The 27258-nt window shown below is 35.9% G+C and overlaps 1 protein-coding gene and 1 pseudogene across 1 annotated transcript in view; both read right to left on the bottom strand.

Moving 5' to 3' along the window:
• Positions 1-581: 581 nt before the first annotated feature.
• Positions 582-27258, bottom strand: part of LOC114727942 (uncharacterized) — a 68043-nt gene continuing 41366 nt past the window's right edge. Inside the window, exons 3-6 of the mRNA XM_028914733.1 lie at positions 1992-2087; positions 1823-1864; positions 758-862; positions 582-671 (exon numbers count right to left, since the gene is read on the bottom strand). Coding sequence (XP_028770566.1) covers positions 582-671; positions 758-862; positions 1823-1864; positions 1992-2087 — 333 coding nt within the window. The remainder of the gene's footprint in view (positions 672-757; positions 863-1822; positions 1865-1991; positions 2088-27258) is intronic.
• On the bottom strand, positions 20409-21831 carry LOC114727937 (BTB/POZ domain-containing protein At3g09030-like; annotated as a pseudogene).

Genomic DNA, 27258 nt, shown 5'->3' with positions numbered 1-27258 from the left:
GGAGACGACTTCAACTATCGTGGAGTTTCGTACAGTGGGCATTATTTAAAAAAAAAGAGGAAATTGAAAGAGCGGGGGTCCACCCGGCGCCGCAACTGCCCAAGCGTGTGTCTAACGGGGCTTGACATGTTTGGAATTCTCATTCTACGCCTGCGCAACAAACAAACAGTACTATGCTTATTCCAGTTACTTTATTTTTCTTGTACTCAAACTACTCCTACGAATAACAAGTCATAAATATAATGCATAAATTCCTGTAAAACATATCCTCCGTTTGATGAAATCACAGTAGAGAACAAAAGAGATAGCTCTAAAAAAATCTTCTTTTTATATTATTAATAACTAATAATATCATCAAATTCACTTCCCCTATTTTTCTTGTTTCAATCCCAAACAATCTTGTGGTAGCAAATAGCTATAGGGTCTGTCTTGAGTACTGCATCTATCTGATTAAGTAACAGCTAGGTTGTAGTGTTAGGGTTTCCTTTGGCTTTGTTTGATGATCCGTACAAATTCTATTACGATCAATTATAGTAATTGCCATGACACTAATATTGAGCACAAATGTATGATATGGGGGTTTAAGAGGAGTACCGTAGTTCAGGCGTCCCCTCGATTTGGATTATGACGTGGCTGTTTCCTGATGGAACATGATCTTGGTCCCAGGATACCTGCGAAAAACGGAAACCATTAAAACGCGACTGAATCATGTATGTAATAACACAAATAAACACCAATATTGGATCTGATCACCTACAGCTGCCAAAGACGAAGGATCTTCCTCTGCTTCATTATTATGCTCATCGCCCCTCTCTGGTGTGCTTTCCTCTGAAATTTCTTCCATCCCCGAGGAACGATGGGTCTGTATGGAAGTAACAAAACAGGTTCAGTCATTTAATAAGAGACAGATGCCATGCAACACACTGCCACTGAGGATTCAAACAGAGCAGAATCCGGGGAGGGTTACAGAAGCAGAGGGAGAGAAAGGGAATGCAGAAGAGAGATGGGGTGAAAGAGGAGAGAAAACGAAGAAGGGCAAGGAGATGAGTTCAATCGTAACAAAGGACATTAATCCATCATCCCACAAATGGCCGCCATTCACATAATGGTGCCATGTATCAGGGCACATGGGCCATTGGCAAGCAAGTGGCTTCTATAAATATCCACCATGCAACTTATGCAGCAGACATTTGATGAGTATAATGAAATATGATTTGGTGCCTTGTTGGAATAACTACTTCCTCTTCCTTTCTTGTTCCTTCTCTCTTCCCCCTCCCTTTCTGTTCTTCGCATCTCTCTGCCTCCTCTCTCTTTCTACATCTCTTTCCTATAATCCTCTCGCCTAAATTGACGAGCGAGGGGCCTCTAATACCTTTGAAATGTCTGAACCTCCCAAATGTCTTTTATTCTTCTTTCTTGTTATCATTAGATTTTGTAAAAAAAAAAAAAAGTGACATTTTGATATTTTATAAATAAAAAATGGTCTAGTTTTGATTTTTTTACAATTTTTTAAATAAAAATACTCTAAAATTGTGCATTATTTATTTAATTTTTTTAAAAACATAAAAAATTCAAAAGTGCACTATTTTTGGTTCCTAAGAACATCAAAATTCTGTTCATTTATGTAGAATGTAATGATGATAATGATGAAAAGACAGGAGAAAAAAACATTTGGGAAGCTGGGGCATTTCAAGGAACATTAGAGAGGGGTGCATTAGAACCCCTTGTCCTTCACGGACGGTGTGTGCTGCACGGGTGACTAGAGAAGTATATCAATAAAATAAATATTTATGTGAATATTTATATTGGATTTGTCACTCACGTCTGGAAGAAGCGGACGGTTTTCCTCGTCTTCGTTGTTTTGCTGATGGTCCAAAATAAGAGAATGATGCATCAGTATGAAAGCGAAAATAAGTGGAGTCATTTAATAGGAGAATAGAGCATTATATCCAAGTATTGAATATTTATATTCCGCTTTGGTGATCACTTACAGCTTGAGAAGGCTGCTCTTGGTTATGATTTTGTTGAATGGTCGTAGATGACAGGCTTTGCCCTGAAACTTCTCCCATCACTCTGTCATCTTGGCTCTGCAAAAGACAAAATCCACAAACATAAAATACAAGTTCAGTCATTTAATAGGAGACAGATGTCATGTAACACACTGCCACTGATTCAAACAGAGGAGAATCCAGGGGAGGGTTACAGAAGCAGAGGGAAAGAAAGGGAATGCAGAAGAGAGACGGTGGGGGAGGGGAGAGAAAACGAAGAAAGGCAAGGAGATGAGTTCAATCGTAACAAAGGATATTAATCTATCATCCCAAAAATGATAGAGCAAGATTTCCGTCACACAGGCCATTGCAAGGGTAGAACCCTCAGCCTTAGGATTAACAGGGTCATAATGGTGCCATTGGCAAGCAAGTGGCTTCTACAAATAGCCCCCATGCAACTTATGCAGTAGGCTTTTGGTGAATGGAATATTATTTGATGCCTTGTTGAAATAACTACTTCCTCTTCCTATCTTGTTCCGTCTCTCTTCCCTCTCCCTTTCTGTTACATCGCGTCTCCCTCTCTCCTCTCTCTTTTCTATATCCCTTTCCCACAATCCTCTCGCCTCAGTGACTGGTCTGTGTGTGTGTGTTACATGAGAGACTAGAGAAGTATACAAGTAAACTGAATATTTATATTTCGCTTTGGTCACTTACAGCTTGATAAGGCTCCTCGTGGTTAGGTTGCTGATTGTCGGCAGGTAACCGGCTCTCTGGAACATCTACAATCCATGGGGAAGCTTGCCCGATCTGCAAACAAAGAAAATCCACAAGCATAAAGTACCTGTTACTTCGAGTAGTAACAATTAATGTTTGGCGTCAGGTTCAATAATTGCTTGAATAATGTTTTGCAAGGGTAGGGAAGAGAAAACGAAGGAGGGCAAGGAGATGAGTTCAATCGTAACAAAGGATACTAATCATCCCAAAAATGGCTGTATACTATTTACATGAAGCTCCCTAGACTTGCTTCACCCAGGCCATTGCAAGGGTGGAACCCTCAGCCTCATGAGTCGTAATGGTTCCATCAAGGCACATGGGTCATTGGTGAATGAAATATTATTTGATGCCTTGCCGGAATAACTACTTCCTCTTCCTTTCTTGTTACTTTGCATCTCCCTCCCTCCTCTCTCTTTCTATATCTCTTTCCTATAATCCTCTTGCCCAAAAATCATAAAAAAATTTAAAACTGCACTACTTTTTGCTCATAAGTATCAAAATGTCATTTATTTTACATATAAAAAAGAGAGAAGGAAAAAAACATTTGGGAAGTTGGGACATTTTAAGGGGCATTGGAGAGCGGGGCGTTAGAACCCCTTTGCCCTCACTGACGGTGTGAGCTGCATGAGAGACTAGAGCAGCATATCAGTAAAATGAATATTTATATTGGATTTGGTCACTTACATTTGGAAGAAGCGAACGGCTTTCCTCATCTTCATTATTTTGCTGATGGTCCAAAATAAGAGAATGATGCATCAGTATGAAAGCGATAATAAGTGGGGTCAGTTAATAGTAGACTAAATACTGAACATTTATATTCCGTTTTGGTGATCACTTACATCTTGAGAAGGCTCCTCTTGATTATAATTTTGCTGACTGTTCGTAGATGACAGGCTTTGCACTGAAACTTCTCCCATTACTCGCGAATCTTGGCTCTGCAAAAGACAAAATCCACAAGCATAAAATAAATGTAAGTAGCAGGCTCAATTGTTTGAATATTTTGCTGCAAAACTCAATTAAGACCTCCACATTGGTGTTTTCATCGTCAACAACAATTCACCGTGATAAGAGCATATGGACTGATGGAACTCACCTGAACTCCGGATTCTGAGTTGTTGCGGCGGAGGATGGGGATGACCCAGACCCAGAGGAGAACTAATAATGCTATCGGTAATAAGAAGATCCAGCTGTTTTTTAGGAGTTCTTCAACGAAAAATGTCAGGAAAAAAGCGGAGAACCCTGTCTCGAATCCAAGCTCAGACCTCCTTGACACGGACAGCGACATCAAGGCGATAAACCATACGAGATGATGCTCAATGCATCTGATTTTCCAGCTAAAGATTTGTCAAGCAGAGTGGAGATCACACAGATCACAATAGCAGTTGTAGCTAACACACGAGCTCGGTAATTCTCTGGAACCCGGATGCTCTTGACAAGGAAGACAAGGCACCACATAACTGAACCGACGAACAGATAAGCAATGAGACCGCGAAAACCCCACTTTCCAAATGACATTTTGTAGGTGGAGCTGCGACCAAAGCAAACCAGGCCACCTACGGCTGACACACGTTCCACATATTTCCAAACCTGGGGCCGCAGATTCATAAGATCGCTCATTCTGTTCATTTCCACCTAAAGTTATCAACCCAAAAAGAAAAAAAAGACAAAGACAAACTAAGCTCAGCTAAACCATAACAGAGAATTAAGAAATGGCAAAAAAAAAAAAATCAAATGCGTTTAATTCCTGACACACAAGGGCTCAATTTCCAGCAGTAGAGAATGGCAGAGATCGGAGTACTAAGATTTCTGTTACAGGCCAAAGCAGAAAATTTAAAAAAAAAATCATCAAAGAGACACACTAACCTCGATCAAATGGCGCCTCCTACGCTGCCCAGCTGAATCGCCCCCAACACTAGCCACAAGAATTAGGGTTGTGGATTAACACGGTTTTTTCCTTAGCTCCAGTAATTCCTCCTAGTTAGCACTTCCGTACGAGAGAAGATAGGGAGTTGGGAGAGGAATCACTCACTTTTTGACTCTGGGGGCAAAAAGGCACCGAAAGCAAAACTTCAAGCCGTGTAATACAACATAACACTACATGCAAGTAAATAAAATTATGACATTAATTTAGGTATGCTAGAGATTAGCATCAACACAAAAAAATAAACAAGGTAATGGTGATTTCTCTAAGTAATTAATATACAGAAAATTGGACATGTAAAAGTAATATTTGCTTGCCAAGCCACTTTGATTGGGTTAGAGATGCTCATAATGAAGCAGTTTTGCGAATCAATATTTTTTTTTTAAAAAAAAGGTAGAATTTGTGCTTTAAAAATTCTGAATCTTTAAGCAAATGCTTGGAACTTAAGACTACTGTCTTAATACGCTGTACAATATAATATCCAAAATCCATGTAAGCAGAGGGTTATGTATTTTCTCTAAATTATCTTATTTTTAATTATTTTTAAGAACGCTGTGTAGTATAAAACAGGCTGACTAGCTAAAATGAGACTCACTTCACTTTCATTCCCCATGTCTCTTACGTATGCATGGCTTTCTTTTTGTTAATATTCATACGTATGCATGGCCTTCTTCGCATTGTCTTGTACGTTCGTTGGGCTGTAATCATAAATTGGGTAGAACGTGTCAAAAATAAAATAGATAGGGACCCAGATGTGCCGATCAAGAAGAAAGTGTTTAGGCCTTTTTTGGTTGGTTTTGTTTCTGGAAAATGAAATTGCAGTTTTAAGTGATTGGAGCATTAGGTTTTGACCCAAAGCATACAAAGCAAAGAGAAAAAAGAAAACCAAAAGGTTTGAGCCCATTCGTAACTCCTAATTTTGCAATTGAGGCCCTTCTCTATTTGTGCTCACCGCAAGCGGACAATATAGACAACAAAATTCTAACTACGTGATCAACAACAAATAAAACAAAAAATATTATCTTCTATCGGGAACTTTTAAGAAATTAAGACAAGAATAAATGATACAAACCAAAGCCCATACTATTTCCTCCACCACATATGGATACCATGTGAAAGCAAACTGATAATTGAAGATCTGAAATCTGACGTTAGTTTCTCAATCTCCCCATTAATTGAAGTTGACTACTCCATAATGTTCCATCCATCAAGATACCTGTCCCCTCGTCGTGGTGTTTCGATTTTGTTTTCCTAGATGGAAGTCACAAGTGTGTTGTATCCAAGAAAATTGCTGCACCAATGGTCATATCCCTTTCATGTCTTATTATCTTCTGCAGCAACCTTTTTGAGAGGATCTTATCTTGAAATTTTGACATGAACTCATTATACTATAAACCATTAATCTGTGCTACTTTAGTCTGCAGAACATCATTTATCAAAACTTAAACATCACATAATTCTAAGAAACCATTCTCAATGCATAAAATGGGTATTATTACCACGCTATCAATAGGAAAATGTTTTCTGGCGGCAACAATTATTATAAATAATAATATTATTATTATATAAACAATGCATATGTAGTCATTTTCTTTCCCTTTTCATTTTGCATTTCTAGAAGATTTATTTTCTCTCTGATTTCTTCGTTCCTTCTAAAAGTACATGCTACTTTGCCTAGAATTTTTTCACACATCAATACCATTTTATTTAATTTGTACGCCTTTCACTAATATTCGGGTGCAGTGAAAAAAATAAGAATGAATTGAAATACAATGACAAATTCTGAAGGGATTGAGTGTGATATGAGAAAAAAGAAAGTCGGGGTTGATGTGTCTCGAATTCCAGTTGTTATCCTCCTCCTCGATCCTGGCCTGGACAATTACCCCATTCACTTTTCTTCTGCTCAATTACCCTATTCATAAATAACATGTGGAAATTCTTGTAACCCATGTCTTCTGTTTCATGAAATTGCAGTAGCTAGGAGAGATATGTAGGTTCAGGCAAAAAAGAAGAAGAGACATGCAGGTCCAAAAAACTCTTCAGCTTTTAAATTAAATAACAACAACAACATCATCATCATCATCATCAAATTCAATGCTATATTTTCTTTAAATATCCAAAACAATCTTGCGCATGCCTAAAACATCATCAAACCTTTAAATGTTACACGGGAAGCTCGTTATTCACTTATTGTGCCGCTATGAATGTATGCGTGATACCTATCAATGCCCTTTTTTTTTCTGAAGAAAAAACATCAGCATACTAATAATGCATCGACAAATTAAATTTCTTGTTGTCACTCTTTTTTAAGTTAATTAGAAATAGGGATAAAAGGAAGAACTATGAACACCAGAATTCACTAAATATTGTGGACAAACAGCGAAGGAGATCGATAGGTTATTTATTAGGGTGGGAGCTTGCGTACAGCAATATGCATGCATCTTTGCTGAATAGAATATGTTCAAGGCTAGATTAGTGACATTGAGTAATTAATATGTTTTAAATCAAGGTGATGGGAATTCCCAAATGAAGACGAGATCAAAATAAAGGAAGTGGGGATTTTGTTGGTTAATTTGAAGAGATGAAAATGGGATTTTTCCAGTGTGGTCGAAGTGATATTATGGATACATGCTTCGCCTGCACCAATGGCTAAGGCACTTGAGAATAATTAAGAAGAAGGTATGTGTATGGAAATGCATCAAGAGCTATAGGTTGTAATGATAGGATTTTGGGGCTTCGGCTATGAATGATTGCATTTGTTTGTTTTTTTTTCTACCCATGCAAATTCTCTTACCATCAATTATCATTGCCATGACACTAAATATGGAGCATAAACAGTTTAAGAGTTCTGGCCGTGTTGCGGGTGGAATTAGTTCTTGAGGCTCGCCGGAGCTGTGCATCCAGCCGTTTTCGGTTGTGGCCCTGTTGTTTGCTGATGAAACATGATCTTGGTCCCAGAATTCCTGCAGCAAATCAAATGGAAACCATTAACACAATACTGAAAAATCTAACCAACAAAATAAACATTAATATTGGATTTGATCACCTGCATCTGCGAAAGATGAAGTATCCTCCTCTTCACTTTTTTGCTTATTGTCCCAATCTGATATGCTTCCCTCTGAAACTTGTTCAATCCTTTGGGAATGATGCGTCTGTATGAAAGTGATAAAAAGTGTTGAGGCATTTAATAAGAGACCAGAGAAGTATATCAGTATAAAACTGAATATTTATATCCCGTTTTGGTCACTTACAGCTTGACAAGATTCCTCTTAGTTATTTTGCCGCTTGTTAGTAGATAGCAGGCTTTGCCGCGAAACTTCTCCCAACCCTAGGGAATCTCGGCTCTGCGAAAAAAGAACCCACAAGGATAAAATAAATATTGAAGTCACAATTAATGTTTTACGTGAGGTTCAGTTGCTCGAGTATTTCGCTGCAAAACTAAATTAAGATCTCCTCATTGATGTCTTCAACGCCAATTTCTGTTACAGCAACTTCAATGGGATGACAGCCATTTGGAGTGCTGGAACTAAACTGTACTCCGGATTCTGAGTAATGGCGATGATGGCCGAGCTGAAAACTAATGCAGTCGGTGAGAGGATCCGGTTGATTTGTGCGGCAAACAATTGGAGGAAAAAATTAGAGCTGCCACATGACCTTGGAATTCCCCTGAAACTCGAATTGTCTTGGCCCTCAAGATCAGGTACAACAAAAATAGAGGGACCAATAGATAAGCAAGGAGACCGCCAAAATCCCACTTTCCAAATGACTTTTTGTAGGTGGAGCTGAGACCAAAGCAAACCAGGACATTTATGACTGACACACATCCCACTAGTTTCCAAAGCGTGGACTGATTTATAAGATCACTCGTTCTGTTCTTTTCCAGTTATCAGAAACAGCCTGAAGTGATTAAAAAAGGAAAAAAGACAGGCTAAGCTCAGATGATAAAGCATAACAGAGAATAAAAAATGGGAAAGAGACCAAATGTGTTTAATTCTGATAAATAAGGATTCAAATTCCAAAAGCGAGAAAAAGCGAGAAAGGGAGTGGGAAATGAATGACCTTTTTACTCAGGTAGCCAAAGGCCGAAAGCATGGACTAATATTTAAATGATCGTTGCTTTATCAATATATTCTCTCTCTTTTTTTTTCGTGTGGATATAAGAGTTAAATGCACGATTAAAGTCTATGGCCAATAGAAGGCGCAGAGGGAGCTATAAGGGAAGTACTTTTAACGTCAGCCATATAAAAGGAAAGTGCAGTCAAACGATATTATTTTGTCAACATTTTATGTTGGTTAAAATAGCAACATAAAAAAGGTCACTTTTTATATCGGTTATGCAAGGAATGTATTTATAAACAGAAGCATTGAGGCATCCTACTCCTGTAAATGAACTCCAAAAAATGTATTTATATCGGTTGTGCCTGCGAATGATTGAATTTTCTAACCCCCCCCCTCTCTCTACATAAGAATTTTAGAATTCTTCTCATTAGTGCTGCGTGTGAATTTATGATGCTGCAGAATTAAAAGTTGAGGCATGAAAGGATAAAGCCACATGAAGAAACCCTGGAACCTGAGAGAGTTTCTTATTCTTCACTTGAAGGTGAAAATGAGGGTCTGAGCTATGGGTAAATAGTGCATTCAGCCATTCAGTGAAAATCTTTCATTTGGAAGATTCGCTACTTCATTCCTTCCTCTGGTCTCGTTACCAAAATTTTATTCTGTCTAGAAAGGCAGAAACTTCTGCGACTAATTCCAAGGATTCACGCCACTATTTCGAATTGAACGTAAATCTTATTTGAATTACTTGATTTTGGGAAAATTAAATTTATGTTGTTATTATTTAATATAGAATAATAATAACATTTGATGCATGTTGTCTTCAAAATTTGAAATGCTATCCTAATAAAAATAATTAAGAGATTAGTCGTCTTTACTTAGGTTTGTATCACTGGCAGCTCATGTTAGGATACAAAGGAAAGGGGGAATTTTTTTTCCATGGAAAGATAAAAGGATTTGACTGGAATATTCTAAGATTAATTTTTTTCAAATGTTTTTATGTAAATGAAGTAAAAAATACAAAATGGTAATTTTATTCATATATTTAAAGAAACAGACATGTTTTAAACATAAGAAATTTGGAACATAAACTGTTGCCCTTGAATGGGAAAAAACCAGAGCTAAAATCTGAATGATCACAAAAACTAGCATTTGATGTTAACATTTAAGAGGATGTTAGTGATTAAGCTTTGTGCGGCGTCGTTAGTCGAAAAATCAAGGGTTGATATAATGTTTGGTTCCTGGCTTTATTTTAGTTTTTATCCCTCAAGTTTCAAATCATAAGTTTTGCTCTAACAAGGGACAAAATGGTCAGATTTTTATTGCATTATAAGGACTAATGTTTTAAATCAAAAAAATTGAGAGACCAAGACCTATGATTTAAAACTTGAGGAATCAAAATTAAAATGAAAACAAATTTAAGGGACTAAAATTTGTATTAACCTGAAAATCATAATCAAAACTTGGTCAGTAACACGCGTAATCAAGCATGTGATGTGAGTCCTATAACTCACTTTGTTTCCATATATAATAATTGCATAATTACGGTGTTTTTAGTTATGAATTGTGCATAAACATTGTGGCAAGAACTCATAAATTTTTCGGCAGAGCATGGCGGCTTCAGTGGGAAAAAGAGAAAGAAAGAGGGTTTTTGAAAAACTGATGCACGGGAGGGAGGGGGGAGAAATTAAAGAGACAAATTATTAACCTGCAAATTTAGATAAAACGGTCTCGTTTTATAAATTTTTTAAAGGGAAAATTGCACCAAAGTCCCAGTCAAGAGAATTAAATACAAAAATGCCTCTTAAAATTATCAAATTATTCTAAAATCTCAAAGAATCTTATCACAGAAGAATTCATTGTTTAGATGCCAATTTTCCTTTTTTTTTTTAAAGTTTGTATTGACGACTGAAAGAGTAATCGTTGGCAACTTAAGATGTAAGGATTGACAACTATCATGGCAGGTACTGACAACTCATACATTACATTTTGTGATGCGCTGAGAAAATATATTGTTAATACTTGCTACAGTAGTTGTCAATCCTTACATTTTAAGTTGTCAACGATTGCTCTTTCAGTTGTCAACATAAAGTTAGAAAAAAAAAAAGAGCAAGTTAGTAATTAAACAAATAAAATTTATTGTAATGAGATCCCTTGGAACTTTAAAATAATTTGATGATTTCAAGAGATCTTTTTATATTTAATTCCCTTGGACAGGACCTTATTGCAATTTTTCCTTTTTTAAAACAAAACTTACAACCTTTTTCAATCCGATTAGAGGCCATTTGGAATCGCTTATAAGTAGTTTTTTAATCATGATTTGTGAAATATGATGTAAGTATATGAACAGAGTTTTGTCTTGAATTACATGAAAATAATTTCAATCGTGATGCCAAACAATCCCTAAACTCCTCAACGAGTTAGGCCGCATTCTAATTTTTCTAGTGAGGGCCTTCTCTATTTTTGCTCACTCTAAGTGGACTAGACAAGTAGACATACATTTTATTTGGTGTGGTGTTTTGGAGGGAAAAAAATAACTTATAGGTATGATAAGTCAGTTTGTAAATTTGGGAGCTGTTTGTTACAACTTTTGGCCAATCTGATATATGGGTCAAAAGTTACTTTTTGAAGTATGATTACAAAAACACTAAAAACTTGCTTATGAGTTATGTAAAAATAGCTTTTTAAAATTAAAATATATTTTTGCCTTTATATCTATATCTATATTGTTCTTATGCTTCTCTCTATATATTTCTTATAATTTCTAATCAGTTGTTAGTTATTTATTTTTAATATTCTAAAATAAATTTGAATGGTTGTTATAATATTTTTAATTTTTAATATTATTTTTATTCTATATTTACATGAATTATACAGAGTATATTATCTAATTAATTATGTAATATTATTTGGTTAAACATTTTTATTTCTAATTTAAATATATTTTATTAATTAAATATAACTTTTCCATATTATAATAATTTAAAATTATTATATTTTGTAAATTTATATTTTTAATCATTTTTCATTATTTAATAAAAGTGTTATGCAAACTAAACTTACTTATTCAATTATAATCCAAACAACTTTTTCACTTCACAAACTAATTTTTATAAAAATCAATCTAAAGACAAATCACACTACCTAATCTAACTTTTATTCAATCTCACTCTTTTAAAAATTATATTAAATATAAGTTACTTTTTCTACCACTAATCTGAAAAGACTCATAGTCAAGCCGCAAACGTTCTACAAGATTTCGGCGCTGATCAATCCCACACGCAACCCATAGAGGTATTTTATATGTGTGTGTCTCACAACAACAAAATAAAAGCAAAATCATTACACCAAAATTAATTAATTAATTAATTAAATTTTTTTATTCATGTCAGATTTCACATAATCCTTGTTTATCTAATATGTTAATTATTAGTGTAGTGAATTACTATATCATAAATCCTTAATTTTTTTTGAGACTGGAGAGGTCCACATTGTGCTCCTCAAGAAAGCTAATGACATCTCTGAAGTTCTCTTCTGCAGGGCAGCAGCATCCACCACAAGGCCAAATACCCTGAAATGTTTTAATACAATAACAACACTTATAAGTGAATCTGCTTCAGGGAAAGTACCAGAAAGCTTAAAGTAATAGGATGAAAGGGATTATGCTGTGTGATATATTATGTTATTAGTACCTCAAGGACACCCTGATGAGTCACTAATCTTCCCGCTGCTGTGGTTGCAGCTCCAGCCAGGAAGCTAGAGTGATGAAACAAACCGTTTTGCTTTCGCCCCACGTACAAAGACCTTGTGGGGCTCAGAACAAATATCCATTTGGACCCATCTTCGGTATCTAGAAGCTTCCCATTCTGTCTATACACCAGCTTGCCTCCTTCAACAATAACTTCATATTCTTCCCTTTCTTTCTTCGTTGGTACCACTACCACCATCAAAAAGGTATATGAGGTATATCAACAGCGGTTTTTAGGTAGACCCAGGCCAAATAAAAAGTGAATCTTTATAGCCAAGTTTGTTGGATATGAATCTATATCTTTTTTTTTGCCAACAATCTATGTCTAATTCAAACTTATGTTTATATATATATATATATATTCCTCTGGTCCTTAATATAAGACCCAATTCTTGAGTTAGTTTTGGTCCTAAATATAAGACCCATTTATCATATTTATCAATTTTCTCTAAATTACCCCTATGGATACTTTCTCAACCATAATCAAGTAGAAGAGGGAGAGGGGGTATTAAGAAAGATGATTATGGTGTTTTAGGAAAAAATGTATCACTTTTCTTATAATTAACTAACTTACTTAACTTCCTTAATATAATTAAATTAATTAAATGGGTTTTATATTAAGGATCGGAGGAGTATATATTAGTGAGAACTCTGGTCCAAGATACTTCCTGCACTGGCGTTGAAGTTTGGTCGTCCTTGGACATCTCTCAAGATTTACTTCTTTGCCTTCTTCAACGTCCAACCTAAACGTAATAAGAGCAGGAAGTTAGCCATCCAGATCGTTATTAGTTCCTGATCTACCGTGTTTCATGGTGAGTACGATGAAAAGATTAAATTTCAGAATGAGTGTTTACCAGTAGAAAAATCACTGGCTACTTTGGCTACTAAGCCAGACATCATAATAGAGGCGTAGATTGTGACTATATCGTTGAAGTGGGTCGATCTATGCAATAAACAAAAAGAAAGTAACATTGTCAACGCTTTATAGATATCAAATCTGCTGATCAAAAGCTTCAATATCATAAAGAGTACTCTTCTTAACTAACATTGGAATAATGGGTAAGAACAGAGAAGGCTTCAAGGTCTTACAGCTTCAAGCCAATGTCGCAGGGTTAGTCTTTGTGTCATGCTTGGACAAACCTTTTTTGTCATGCTTCAAGATAATGCTGATTCATTGTGAATCTTTAAGTAATTAGTGTGTGTGTGTAGAGAGAGAAGAGTGGAGATGCAAAAGTACGAAAAACATTAATTTGTTAGAGCGCCAGGCCATTGCAAGGACGAGATTAGTAATTAAAAAAGAGGTTTGTGTGTGAACATACAAAGAGTGTGTGGAGATAAGAAGGAGTAATATATACTTGCCACTTAATTGGGTTATATGTTCAGAATGAAACAGTTTCGTCACTTTTCTGCTTATCAATATTTTATATCTAATGTGTATGCATATTATTACGTTATTTTTCACTATTCATTAACGTGACTGATTACTATTGCTTTTTAAAATTAATAAATCTGAATCTTTATGCAAATACTTGGAACTAAGACTATCTTAATATACTTTCCGTTTAATATGGGAAAAAAATTCATACCATATTTAAGAGTCATGAATAATGAATAATACAAGTCCTATCAATGGGTAAAATGAAATGGAAAGCTGATTATAATGCAAGGGCCAGTTCGCTCTTTCTAAGTTAGAAAAAGAAACAAAGGGGGGGGGGGGGGGAAAACAAGGAGAGAAATGGATAAACTACTGCATCAGAATTATCATTGCACGACTTCGAATAAGTGAATGTTGTGCATGAATAGTAGAGGAGATACGCGTGAAGGAGTGCGGGCTTGGCAAATCGAATCAATTTCGTCTAGATGAGATCAAATGGTGCATGAGTGGCTGAGATTCCGGTCGTAGCAAGAAACCTGACCACCCTGGGCTATTCAAATGGATCCATCGACCTCGATCGCCAGCGGTGCAAGTGGGAGACAAGCCTTCAGACGGTGCCCTTAATGAACTACCAGAATTTGCAGAATTTTACCCTAAAAATATAAAGACAATCAAATCGAGAAGTCAAAATCGGAAATTTCGGTAAAGGGTACTCACCAGCATAGCTGTTGCTAACATCGACGGTGCCCTTAAATGAACTACCAAGCAAGACGCCGACGACCCGTTTGCGCGTGTCCTTGGCGACCCGATTGTGGTTATCGACGATGCTGAGAAGAACCAGAGGATGCACTATGACCGTCTCTATGGGCCTCGATGAAATTTGCTGAGACTTTATCACGTCCATCTCAAAAGTGTCAGATTTCTCGCTCTCGCCTCTTAAACCCTTCTGGCCTTCTCTTTCCCTTCTTCCTGTCGGCCCCTGTTCTATTTCTATTTTCTACGCGCACTTCAAAAAATTCAAGTTATAGCTCTAGAGCTCCGCTTTTACGCTATGTTTGGCTCGACGGAGGGAAGGGGAGGGGAAGGATTTTAATCAAGGGAAGGGGAGGGGAGGAAAGGGGAGGGTAGCTACAAAGGGGAGGGGAGGGAAGGGGAGGGAGGGGGAGGGAGGGGAGGGATTTTAATGATCTCTTGTTTGGATTTATTGGAGGGGAGGGGAGGGAGCAATTTTAATAATACCTTATTTTGTTCTAATAAAAAAATTGACTATTTTAGCCTCATAAAATTTAAATGAATTTTCTCACTTTTTATTTTGTTAAGATATAACTATATATATATAATACAATTCACTAATTTTGATTTACAAGATACAGTCATACACTTATAGAATATCAAGACAAAAAGTCACAAGTGATAGATTTCAATCATAGAAAAGACCTTGAAGGTGAAAGAAAATATCAACAGCCTCTTAGAATTAGAAGAAGAGAAAAAAAGTTTACAAATACTCACTAATTTTGGAAATAATTATCTTAATAACCTCTTATTAGATGCTCAAAAGAACTCTCTTATGTAGAAATGTTTATGACTGATTAGAGGTTAACAAATCGAAAGGGCATATAAGGAATTAAAATATCATCTCTCACCTCTCCTCCAAAAAAACCCCACTTTTGGAGGGGAGGCTAGAAGGGAAGGGGAGGGGAGAAGAACCCCTCCCCTCTTTAAAAAACATCTTAACCAAACGAGGGGAGGGGAAGAGCTCCCCTCCCCTCCTAAAAAATTATACCAGCCAAACAAGGGGAGGGGAGCAACTTCCCTCCCCTTCCCTCCGAAAACCCCGTACCAAACATAGCGTTAAGCTTTACACCCAAAAAAAGAAAGGTTTTTTAAAAATAAAAAATTTTTTAGCGGTGAGGATAAATTTCAAAAATAAAAATAAAATATTGATGATAAAATTATTTTTAAAAAAGTGTCTTTTTCGTTTCAAACACATTATACTTTTATTTAAAATAAGGCCTAATTTTGATAACAAATATCCCACAGATCAAGAGTAGTAAGGACATTTTAGAGTGTATAAAGATTAGATTCATTTTGGCGAAAACACAGATCCAAGCAAACCGATTGTTTTGGGGGGAAAAACATATGATCTATTCCATATATGAAAGAGTTTGATTCAGTTTAATTCAAGTTAAATTGAGACAAACTAAGAATTGAACCAAATCAATGGATTTTTACAGTATAAAAATCGAGTCAGATCTTTTTCTTGGGTGGTAAATAAGGGCTTTAAAAATTTTTTCCCCTAAAAAACCAAATTAAATGCTTTTACATTTTACAATAACAATCAACAAGGGGGGGAAAAAACAATAGCCGCAAAACCTGTAGCTCAATTCTAATCCTCATAATCACAATATTTGGACCCATTAGTATATGTTGAAGATTCTTCAAATTCTTAACCGTTACTGGCGGGGCAAGTTTTGAAATCTTGATAGGATTCCAAACTAGAGATCATCTTCATGCGAATCTTGCTTCTCTTTAGTGCTACATCCGGACTTTAATATAAAATCTCATTTGATTTTTATTTTGATCATAAATATAAAATCTTAATCCACTTTATCTTTTATATTTATGTATTTTTCCCCAAAATAATCCTTCTAATAATAGTAGTTCTAGCCAATACACTTGATTAGTAAGGATATTTTAAAAAAAAACAACACCTATTTATTACAAATAACTAACTTAGCTTATTTTTTTAATCTTTTTAAATTTGTTAACTAACTCTTATAATTAGGATTTGAGGTAGTATTTATCCAAATTGGCTGACATATTCCCCTGTATTCTTGCCTCCTCTGCAACTCTTTTTATACATAACCCCTTTTCACGGAGCAATCAGCATCCTGCATCCATTAAAATTTCCTGCTCGGATGAGAATACCTTCTTTGCTAAAGCGACGAGGTAACTGGGAAAACCGGATAAGAGAAAGATGCACTTATTAGACTGGCCGAATTATTTGCACAGTCGGGATAATTGAGGATTACTGATTCAAAGTACAAGAGAATTTTTTCCCGAACTATTTCAACTCTTCCTTCTTCTTCTTCTTCGTTTTTTGGTTGGCTTGAATTAGTGGAAGGTTGAAACCTACTAAGTCAATATTTCTCTTGCTATTCATCAAATATAGAAACTCGTCGGGGCACTAATTGAAGGGGCGTAGATTTTTTCTGTCAATTAAAATTAGTGGGTTGACTGAGGGTCGCGAGTCCAGTTAAAATGTTATCATAATTAATCTAAATTTGTTTTGGTAGTTGGAGATAGATAAAGAAACTAGTCTAACAAAAGGATGTTCGGATCAAACCAAACTATGATTTGGAGAATGGCTTCTGGAGAATAAATTTTGGAAAGAATAGATTTTGTGAAGAATAAATTTTGAAAAAAGTGATTCTGAGAAGTAAGAATGTTTGAATAGTTATTATCAGAAACACTTTTACATGTACAAATTATTCAAAAGGGCATAAGTTAATATTATAATTATATAAGGAATAAATTTTATAATATATTTTGATTTGAAAAAATAAAATTGTTAATAAAATAATTTTCACTAACATAATTAATAATATATAAGATAATATAATTAATAAATAATTAATATGTGTATATATATTTAGAAATTATAAGATTAAATAGTGAAGAATCGAGTGTGGAATGAAGAGTATGGCATTAATTATAGGGGCTACTTTGTCATATACTGTTGGGCCCACACCAACATCAAGAAAATTTGAGCTAGAAGCAACTTCAAATTACTTCCATTGAAATCATGGTTTTGGGGTTCAAAACCATGATTTTACCCCAAATCATAGTTTCATATTTTTTTGACTGACTTCTTTCCCAAACCGTGATTTGAGGAAACATCCAAACAGGGCCTTGGTCGCCACCACTGAACGAGCAAAGGTCCTTTTCGCTTCTTTTAAATCCTTTCTTTGAAAACAACCAACGTTGCGTTTTTGAAAAAGGGAGATGAAATGGAAGGAATTAGAAGGGAAAAGTATCAATAAGATTCTAAACATCAAAATCTAATTAAATTATTAAATTTTTGTGTATATAAAAATATAATGTATAAATTTACATGGGAAAATCCCAAAAAAGGACCTTGGAATATGGGAAATCCCAGATTGGGTCCTTAAATTTCGAAAATGACAGAATGGGCCATTGATCCAATCTGTCATTTATGAAATTAAGGTGAATTGACAATTTTACCCTCATTTGTATTCATTCACTACAATGATTTAAGGAATCACTATAAGGGTTTAGGTGTTATCTAGATTCGTGTAGCGAATAACTACTCACTTTTTCATAGTCAGGTGTCTTGCTATTAACTACAACTAATGTTGTAATCACTAGAACAATGTAAGCATTACCTAGATTTGTGTAGAGAATAACTACTCATTTTGCATAGTCAGGTATCTTATTATTATCAGGTACCTTATTATTAACTACAACTAATCTTGTAATCACTAGAATAGTGTAAGCGTTACCTAGATTTGTTTAGAGAATAACTACTCACTTTGTTTAGCCAGGGACAAAATTGTCAATTCACCTTAATTTCACAAATGACAGATTGTGTCAATGACCCATTCTGTCATTTTTGAAATTTAAGGACCCAATCTGGGATTTTGTATATTCTAAGGGCTTTCTCTGGGATTTTCCCAATTTACATAGTACATTCTTTACACCAAATAATTATTAATTAATTACAAGTAAATCAAATATAGAAAATTTTAAAGGCAAGTACAGATTGTAGAAAATAGCCTTATGGAGCAATGCTATGAAAATTTCTATACGGGCAACCTCCTATAATTACTTGAAAAAAGTGTTTTCAACAAAATTATTCTTACATATTTCTTTCGTATAGTAGAAAATCACTTCTAAAAGGTTAATTCAAAATATGAAAATCATAGAATCGATTTCGCTTGTATTATTAAGAGGCTAATATCTGCCTTTCTAACGGTAAAAACAAAACACGAGAAGTAAGTTGAAATGACAATGGAATGACAAGAACTCAGGACAGCTTTACTTGCCTGCCAACGGAAATGTCATAGGAAAGTTTGACATTCTTCAATATTAGCCTTCGAATTTTTTACTGTTTTACATAAGAATGACCATTGTCGCTTACAACATGGTATACCATCCCCATATGCACACATTTTACAACAAAAAGTCGTTAACCTCGGATCTCATAATTCCTTCACCATAATAACCAGCATCCAACCAACTCGGGACCTTATAACCTTATATCACTATGCACATTCAACCTGAGTTGAACAACACACAAAATAGCACTGCCGTTGATCTCACTTCACTCAGCGAAATTGCACTTCGGCATTTGTATAGCAATCCCGCAAGTTTCAGCGCTATTTTTTAGTCTTCACAAACTCTTGTTTCAGAAATGTGAGAAACCTAGAGCAAAAGAGAGCTGTGCGCTAGTAAGGTAAAATATGGCATGCTGCCTGTCAGTGTTTTAGCCTTCGGTTATCTAGGAAACAAAAAGGGGCATGGTAGATCACCGCTGATAATGAAATCAACTCTTGAAAATTTTCAGAGAAGGAATGACTTGATATAAACCAACAGATGAATGAAAACCGACTCCCTTAATTTTTACACCAGCAATTACCTACTTGTACGAAACTCTCTGAGAGCAGTCGCACTTTAGAGGAGCTCAATCCTGGTTACCTAACATCCTGGTAAAACAATGAGTTTGAATAACTTAATCAAGATCGCATCTGAAGAACTTTTTGGCATGTATAATGGCAGCAGAACGGGTTAAGCTAAGATCCCAAACCTCTGTTCACCTGCAAAGCATGCTTCCTCCAACAATGTTTGTCTACGACCTAGTTTCAAAAGAAGAAGAAAGAAGGTCTAGTTACTGGAACTTTACATAACAAGAAAGCTTAGCTTGTCTACTGTAGGCACCAAACTACCAGAGCTCTAATAAGGAAAGATTCTGGTCATTCAATGATACTTCAGAGAGCAATCGGTGAGTAGTAGTACGAAGACAACCCCTGTCATCCCTCCCTGCCAATGATATGCTAATGTTTTAAAGTTTAGCATATTGATTCACAGTTCCAAATAGTGGTGTGCTAAACTGGAGTGGTAGACAAAGTCATTTGTATTATGCTAAAATAGAGTAGTATTTTAAGCAATTAATAGACCAGAAATGACTTCAATTTCTGGTTCCATAAAAAATTCTCCCATTCACAAGTTTTATGTTTGCTATCTGGGCCTAATACAATCGTCTTCCTTCCTTTATTCGAGTTTGCAACTGGGTATGAAATATTGGCAGAGATATAAAACAAATATCATCGGGAACAAATTATCTTGTAAGTATAAAATCATCGGTGACACGCTGATAGAATTCGAAGCCACATCTAAAATTGCAGTTTCCAGGGAGGAAAAGTCTCTGGCATGATGCAAAAGGGTCTGTTGTAAGGTAGGCGGACCACGCTCAACTAAATAAAGCCGTTTTGAGACCAAATTCTCATATCCATGACAATTCCTTGATCACAAAACTGAAATTGCGCCAGAAGAACAAGAACTCTCCCGCACTTCGATACCTTCAACTTCTTCTCTGCTAATAAACAACCTGCTCCCGCCACCATTGATCTGCTTAATAATCCCTGTCTCTGAATTCTCTATTTTATCCGCAAAATTTCTTCTATACAAACCCTCAGCATCTCCACCAGCTACTTCTGCACCATTTTTCGCCCCTTCGAGTCTGGACCAAACCTCTAAATCACCCTTTCTCCCGACAAACACCTGCTTCCTGTAACAATGAAACACACTGCTGCTAACTCCCCCGGCGTTGACCAAGCTTGGGTTCTTGCAAATAAATCCACGGATCCTCTTTTAAATGCCGCATGTCCTCCATTGCCAAATCCCCGGATTGAGAGCAGAGCTTGAACAAAGCCAAGCCTTCCACGTCGACGTCCACGCACGCAAACGAATCCCCAAACCCATTGCTTCTGCCTGCACCCCGCTCATTCGTCTCCCACACCACCTCGCCGGACCGAGGGTCCCATCACAGTCTGATGTAGCCAGAGTATCCAAAAGCGCCGCTCGTGACTGCACTTCCGACAAGCACGCCGGTCTGGGGTACCCACGTCAGCTTCCCAGGAACCGTATGCTTAGTCTGATTACCAGATTGTCTAGCGAGCTGAGACACGATCTGAAGCTTTGCTTTATCTACTTCAAGGACACAATTCTCTCTATGCGGGCAATCAAACGCGGCAAAAATCGAACTCTCTGAGCCAGCTATTGCGTTGACTCGGGCCTTGAAGATACGGAGATCAGAAGGATCAGTCCACTGAACCGTCCCGATGTTGCACCCATGGGAGAAATCGTAGAAGTGTAGTCCGGCGTTGGATTCTGACCCTATAGCCGCAATTTCCGGCCAGACACGGCAAATCGAATCAATTTCGTCTAGATGAGTTCGAATGGTGCATGAGTGGCTGAGATTCCAGTCGTAGCAAGAAATCTGACCACCGTGGGCTATCCAAATGGATCCATCGACCTCGGCGGCGGTGAAAGTGGGAGACAAGCCTTCAGACGCCGGTCGAATTTTTGCGGTGGTAGAGGCGTCGATCCCATCCAACGGTGACGGCGCCATGGCCGACCTGAGCTAGGCGTCGACGCCGTAGTAAAGGGCTTCATCGACGAGTTCTTGCTTGGAGAAACGACGAGCGGTAGAGGGGAGCTGATTGGTGCGGAGAAGAGAGACGAGAACGGAGAAGATCTCGGGGTTGCGGTCAATAAAAACAGGGTGGTTATCGCCGGTGTAACGGAGGGAGAGAGCGGTGAGTAGGGAATCCGGACCACCGGAACGAAGGGTGGCAAGCGTCGTCTCGAAGAGCTTCCCGCCGACGTTGAGCCTGATACGGTCGTCCAGAGAGGTCACATAACTAGAGGCAGAAGTTGCCACATCCATTGAGAGAGCACCACGAAGATAGTCCGAAGCTTTTGACCAGCTTGGAAAATGGAAATCTCGGAAATAATGGTCTCCGAATTAGCCCCCCAGAATCGAAACGAAACGATGCTTTCACTGGTTGGTTTACGAATTATGAAAATGTTTAGAATAGATTATAAGTAGTTTATAAATTACTTTTTAATAGTGATTTTGCAAAATACAAAACAAACATGTGAGGAGAGTTTTGTCTCAATTTATATAAAACGTACTTATAAGAGATTTCTACCGCCAATGAAGACTTATAACTTGGATTCTCAGAATGACGGTCAGACAACATGGGACTTTTTCTGAAACATTGCCAATGATGTAGGACTTGTTTGGAACTCCGTTTAAAATGAACTTCTAAATAAGTTCACATGAGTCGAGATAAAATTTTTCTCACATATATTTATTTCGTATTCTGTAAATCACGTTTAAAAAATTATTTATAAATCAATCTAAATAAGCCTGTAGCAGATTTGGAATCTTTGGCTCTGTCTCCTTCATCGTTTTCCCTCAGATCTGCTTTTCTCACCTGCCGTCTATTTTCAATCTCAGCTGCAGGACTATATCATATATCATATAGAAGAATTTGTTATAGTAAATATGATTAAGTTATACACGGAGAGCATCCTACTTCTGTAAATTAACCAGGTAAATTTTCCCGTCAGTCAATACAATCAGAACAATCTGTTTTAAACACTTTCTTTTTCCTAGAATTTCAGAGTCTTCTCGCTGTCTACTCCTGCAAATTTATGATGTAACCTGAGACTTAAGGCATGAAAGGGTAAATACTCATTTATTTAGTTCATCGACATTTGTAATTGTAAATTTATAAGCAGTTATATGAAAAGCTTCTCGTGACTGAAAAGTAGGGGAATGTTGATCAGCCTGCCCTACTTGCAAAATTTCGAAGTTGAAGTAAGGTTCTGGTTCTTTATTTGAAGATGAAGATGAGGGTCTGAGTTGTGTCCAGCCTTACTTCTTGTAGTGTGGATATGAGTTAGCCCAAAACAGGTTGAGATTTTCTTACTAATAACCTATAAATACTACAGAAAAATTCTCCATATACCATATGGTGGGAATTATATTCCTAGATAGTATAGTCAAAATTGTTCAAGATTAGTACAAGTTTTAAAATTCATCCAACTAAGAACAACATTTTCAATAAGTTTTGTGCACTTAAACTTTATCTTAACATGAACAACTTCTTTACAATCTCTCACCTCACACATATCCCCTACAATGATTTTAATAATAATTGGATTGGATTATCATTCGAATAATGAATTATTAGTAAATAACTAGATGGGTGTTACTTATTATATAATAATAATGGTAATGATTAATACTCTATTAATTAAAAAGTTATTAATGAAAATAAGTAATGTTTAGGTTTTAAAAATTTAATAACAAGTAATGATTAAATTGACATGAAAAAAAAATAAAAATTGATCTGCTTACAAATAATGACTCCCAATACCACATTTTGAACTCCTTCGTATACATTGTAGTTCTTATTGCATACTCTTATTAAGTTTGACCAAATATCTTATTTATTTGCGTAGTTAGCGTTTTTAAATTGATCTAAGGTTATTCAACTAAAGAAATTAATTGTTGAGGATTGATAAATGTTTCATTTTATGAACCACCTTGCTAAAAAATAAGTGTTATATTCATCTGTAAATAATGCGAGATTGCCAAATAAGAACATAAATAATTGAAATTTGAAAAGGACTGGGAGAGTCATGATGGTATAATGTGAATGACCTTTATACCTTTTTCAGTAAAATCCAAAACTAATCAATCATTCAAATGTGTACAATATTTCTTGGAATCAATGTATTAAATGGATTGAGTTAAAAACTAGAGACGTTATCAAACAAACAGCTCATTTACAAATAAGTATTGTAATTAAATATTATAATAAATCTGATCAATGAAATATATACTAATATTTAGAAAATTTTAAATATAAAATTCAATCTATACAATGTTTACAAGGCAGCATATAAATAATTATTATTATTTTTTATTCATGTCAGATATCACATAATGCTTATTAAGCTAATATGATAACTATTAATCTAATGAATTACTATATTATAAATTCTTAAGTTTTTTGACAGCGGAGAGGTCTAAATCGTGCTCCTCAAGAAAGCTAATGACTTCTCTGAAGCTCTCTACTGTAGGGAGGTAGTATGCGCTATCAAGCCAAACAACCTGAAATGTTTTAATGCAACAACACTTACAAGTGGAAGTACCAAAAAGTTAGAAAAAGTAATAGAATGAAAGCAATTATGCTTTTTGGTAAAAAAAAAAAAAAAGAAAGCAATTATGCTGTGTGATATATATTATTAGTACCTTAAGGACACCCTCATGAGCCACTAATCTTCCTGCTGCTACGGGCACAGCTCTAGCCAGGAAGCTAGAGTGATCAGTACAAAAAAAAAATGTCAATTGTAGCGGTTAAAGTGAGACATTTCTAGCGGTTTTAACCGCAACAAATAACATTTGTAGCGGTTAACAAAACCGTTAGAAAACCAGGCGCAAGAAAAAATTTCTAGCGGTTATGGCAACTGCTACACAGCATGGTCAAAACGCTAGACAATTTCTAGCGGTTAACCAACTGCTAGAAAATGCTGAAAGGAAAAAAAAAATTCTAGCGGTTTTATAACCGCTAGAAAAATTCTGAACCAAATCTCATTTTGCCGGGAATTAAAAATTTTCATTAGCGCGCCAACATTTTTAACGGTTGAAGAACCGCTAGAAATTTCGGAGAAATTAAATTTTCCCGCCAATTAAATTTTTGGAATGGCGCCAAAAAGATGTCTAGCGGTTTGAACCGCTAGAAATTGTGGAATCACCAAATATTTGTAGCCATTTAGAACCGCTAGAAATGTTTTCCGTGCCAGAAAAAAAATTTTGTGGTTTTTCATTATTAGAAAATATAATATTATAATTTTAAAAACCATTAAATAGATTATGTTAAAGAATTTTTTGTTAATTTGTATAATTAGTTGTGTTACATTTTATATATTTAAATTTTGTAATAAACAATATGTAATTAAATTATGAGTGTGTCAAAGGAAGTGAATTTAATTTAATAAGATAATTGAATTGAATATTTAATAAGATAGTTGAATTGAATGTGAGATAGTTTGTAATATTGAACCTATAGTGTTAGGTTGAGGAGTATTTGAAACAGTTGAGGAGGGCATGACAAGTGTAAGGAAGAAAAATATGAAAGAAAATGAGAAATAAATATGTTAGTAAATTTTAAGTAAAAACAAATAAAAGATACAATGACTTATAAAATAAAATTCACTTACCATACAGTAAAGAGAAAGAAACAACCATATGAGAGAGTAAGAAAAAAAGAGAGAATTATGAGGAAGAATAGGAGAGGAAAGAAAAGAGATGGAGTAAATGAATGTAGAGAAGATATGATATTTATAGAGATCAGTGACACATTTGTAGTGGTTTTTTTGTAGCGTTTTATTGCATTTTGTATCTGTTAGTCATTTTCTAGTGTACACATAACCGCTAGTATGTTGTAGCGGTTATAATTTGTAGCCGTTACATAACCGCTACAAATTATAATTTTTATAATAAATTTGTAGCAGTTATGTAAACGCTACAAATTTATTATTTATTATTTTTAAAAAAAATGTATCAATTTTAATTTATACATATGTATTTATGGACGGAAAATTTTTTTAATAATAAAAATTTTGGATGCTACTATTCTCCATCATCATCCGGCCTGAAAGGACACATTTTAAAAAAAATTTGTTAGAATTATAATGTATTTGGAAAAAATTAGTAATTAGTAGTTAATTATTTAAATAATTTAAGAAAAGACGTATACCTGATAATTGGCAAATTATCATCTCCTTGAGGAAAGAAGTCTTCAAAATTCGAGGGTTGGAAGGGTTCACTGTCGTAAATAATGTCACCATCACCCATATCATAAAGATCCCGTGGCTTGAGGTGAACGACCATATTCCAGTCTTTATGTTTCTCGTCCTCGACATAGTAAACCTGGTGTGCCTCAGAAGCAAGGATATATGGCTCATCATCTTCAGATGCCCCCGTATGAATAAGCCTAGAGAAATTAACTGAGGTGATGCCTAAATGGTCAGTAGCGAGTCCCCGTGAAGTTGTCGTATTTGCCCAGGAGCACTTGAACAGTGTCACAGTGAAAAGCTGGTAACTCAACTCAATAATGTCAATTAGCTTTCCATAGTAAGTGACGCCTCCAAAGCGCATATCGCCATCACTACTGCTAGCATAACATCTCATTTCGAATGTCCCGCAAACTCTAGAGTTTTGTGTGAGCAATCCCTGATCATGTCCAACCATATAGAACTTGAAGCCGTTAACATTATACACGATAAACTTTCATGCATGGTCTAACGGACCGAGAGAAAGAGCTTTGAATTCATCTGTGTATGGGCTGTTGTCATTACGTATTCGACGTGTAAACCAACTAGGAAACTCTTCGTGGACTCTTTTATCAATGTCAGCAGAACGTGCACGCCCCCGTAGCTGACGCCTGAGGTAACTCCTAAACTCACTACAGTAAAGTGTAATTTGTTAGAAGAGTCAGTAAGAAACAAATATAAAGTGTAAAAGCTAGTGAGCTTATATGATATATATACTTATTACATGAAGGGTTCAACTTGGCTGCAATTTATCAAAACGTGTCTGTGTGCCTGGAGTTTCTCTGTAGGAGTGAGTCTGAAGAATTCATATCCTCCAACTGGTTTCCCAACAGGAGGAAATAAAGTTGACGTGGAAGGACCAGGAGGAGAATCATCTACGCGACGCGGGCGGTTAAAAGATGTCTCCATGTCATCAAAGTACCTTGAACAGAAAGTTAGGACCTCATCTCCGGAATAACCTTCTGCTATTGACCCCTCAGGCCATGCCTTATTCCTAACATATGATTTTAATTTTCCCAAGTACCTGTAAGTTAAAATTGCATTAATAATTACGAGTAAATGAAAGAACAATGTGAAATTTAAAGAGGCGAGAATAAAAGATAATCTAGTACCTCTCTATAGGGTACATCCATCGATAGTGAACTGGACCAGCAACCTTTGCTTCTCGAACAAGGTGGACAGTCAAGTGAACATAACAGTAAAGAATGATGGAGGAAATATCATCTCCAAGTGACAAAGTGTAAGAATAATTTTATTTTGCAGCTGATCAAGCTCTTCCGCTATCAAGACCTTCACACACAACTTCTTGAAAAATGAACATAATTCTACCAAAACCACTGATACATCAGAAGGAAGTGTGTTTTTCAAGGCCAATGGAAGTAACTGTTGCATAAGAACATGAGAGTCATGACTTTTCAACCCAGTAACCTTTCGAGCCTGCAGATCGATACACCTTGAGATG

This window comes from Neltuma alba, unplaced genomic scaffold (assembly GCF_004799145.2).
Source record: "Neltuma alba isolate B1F8T4 unplaced genomic scaffold, ASM479914v2 tig00012515_pilon, whole genome shotgun sequence".
NCBI lineage: Eukaryota > Viridiplantae > Streptophyta > Magnoliopsida > Fabales > Fabaceae > Neltuma > Neltuma alba.
Note: the sequence above shows the minus strand (reverse complement) of the source record. Positions and strands in the feature narration are given on the sequence as shown.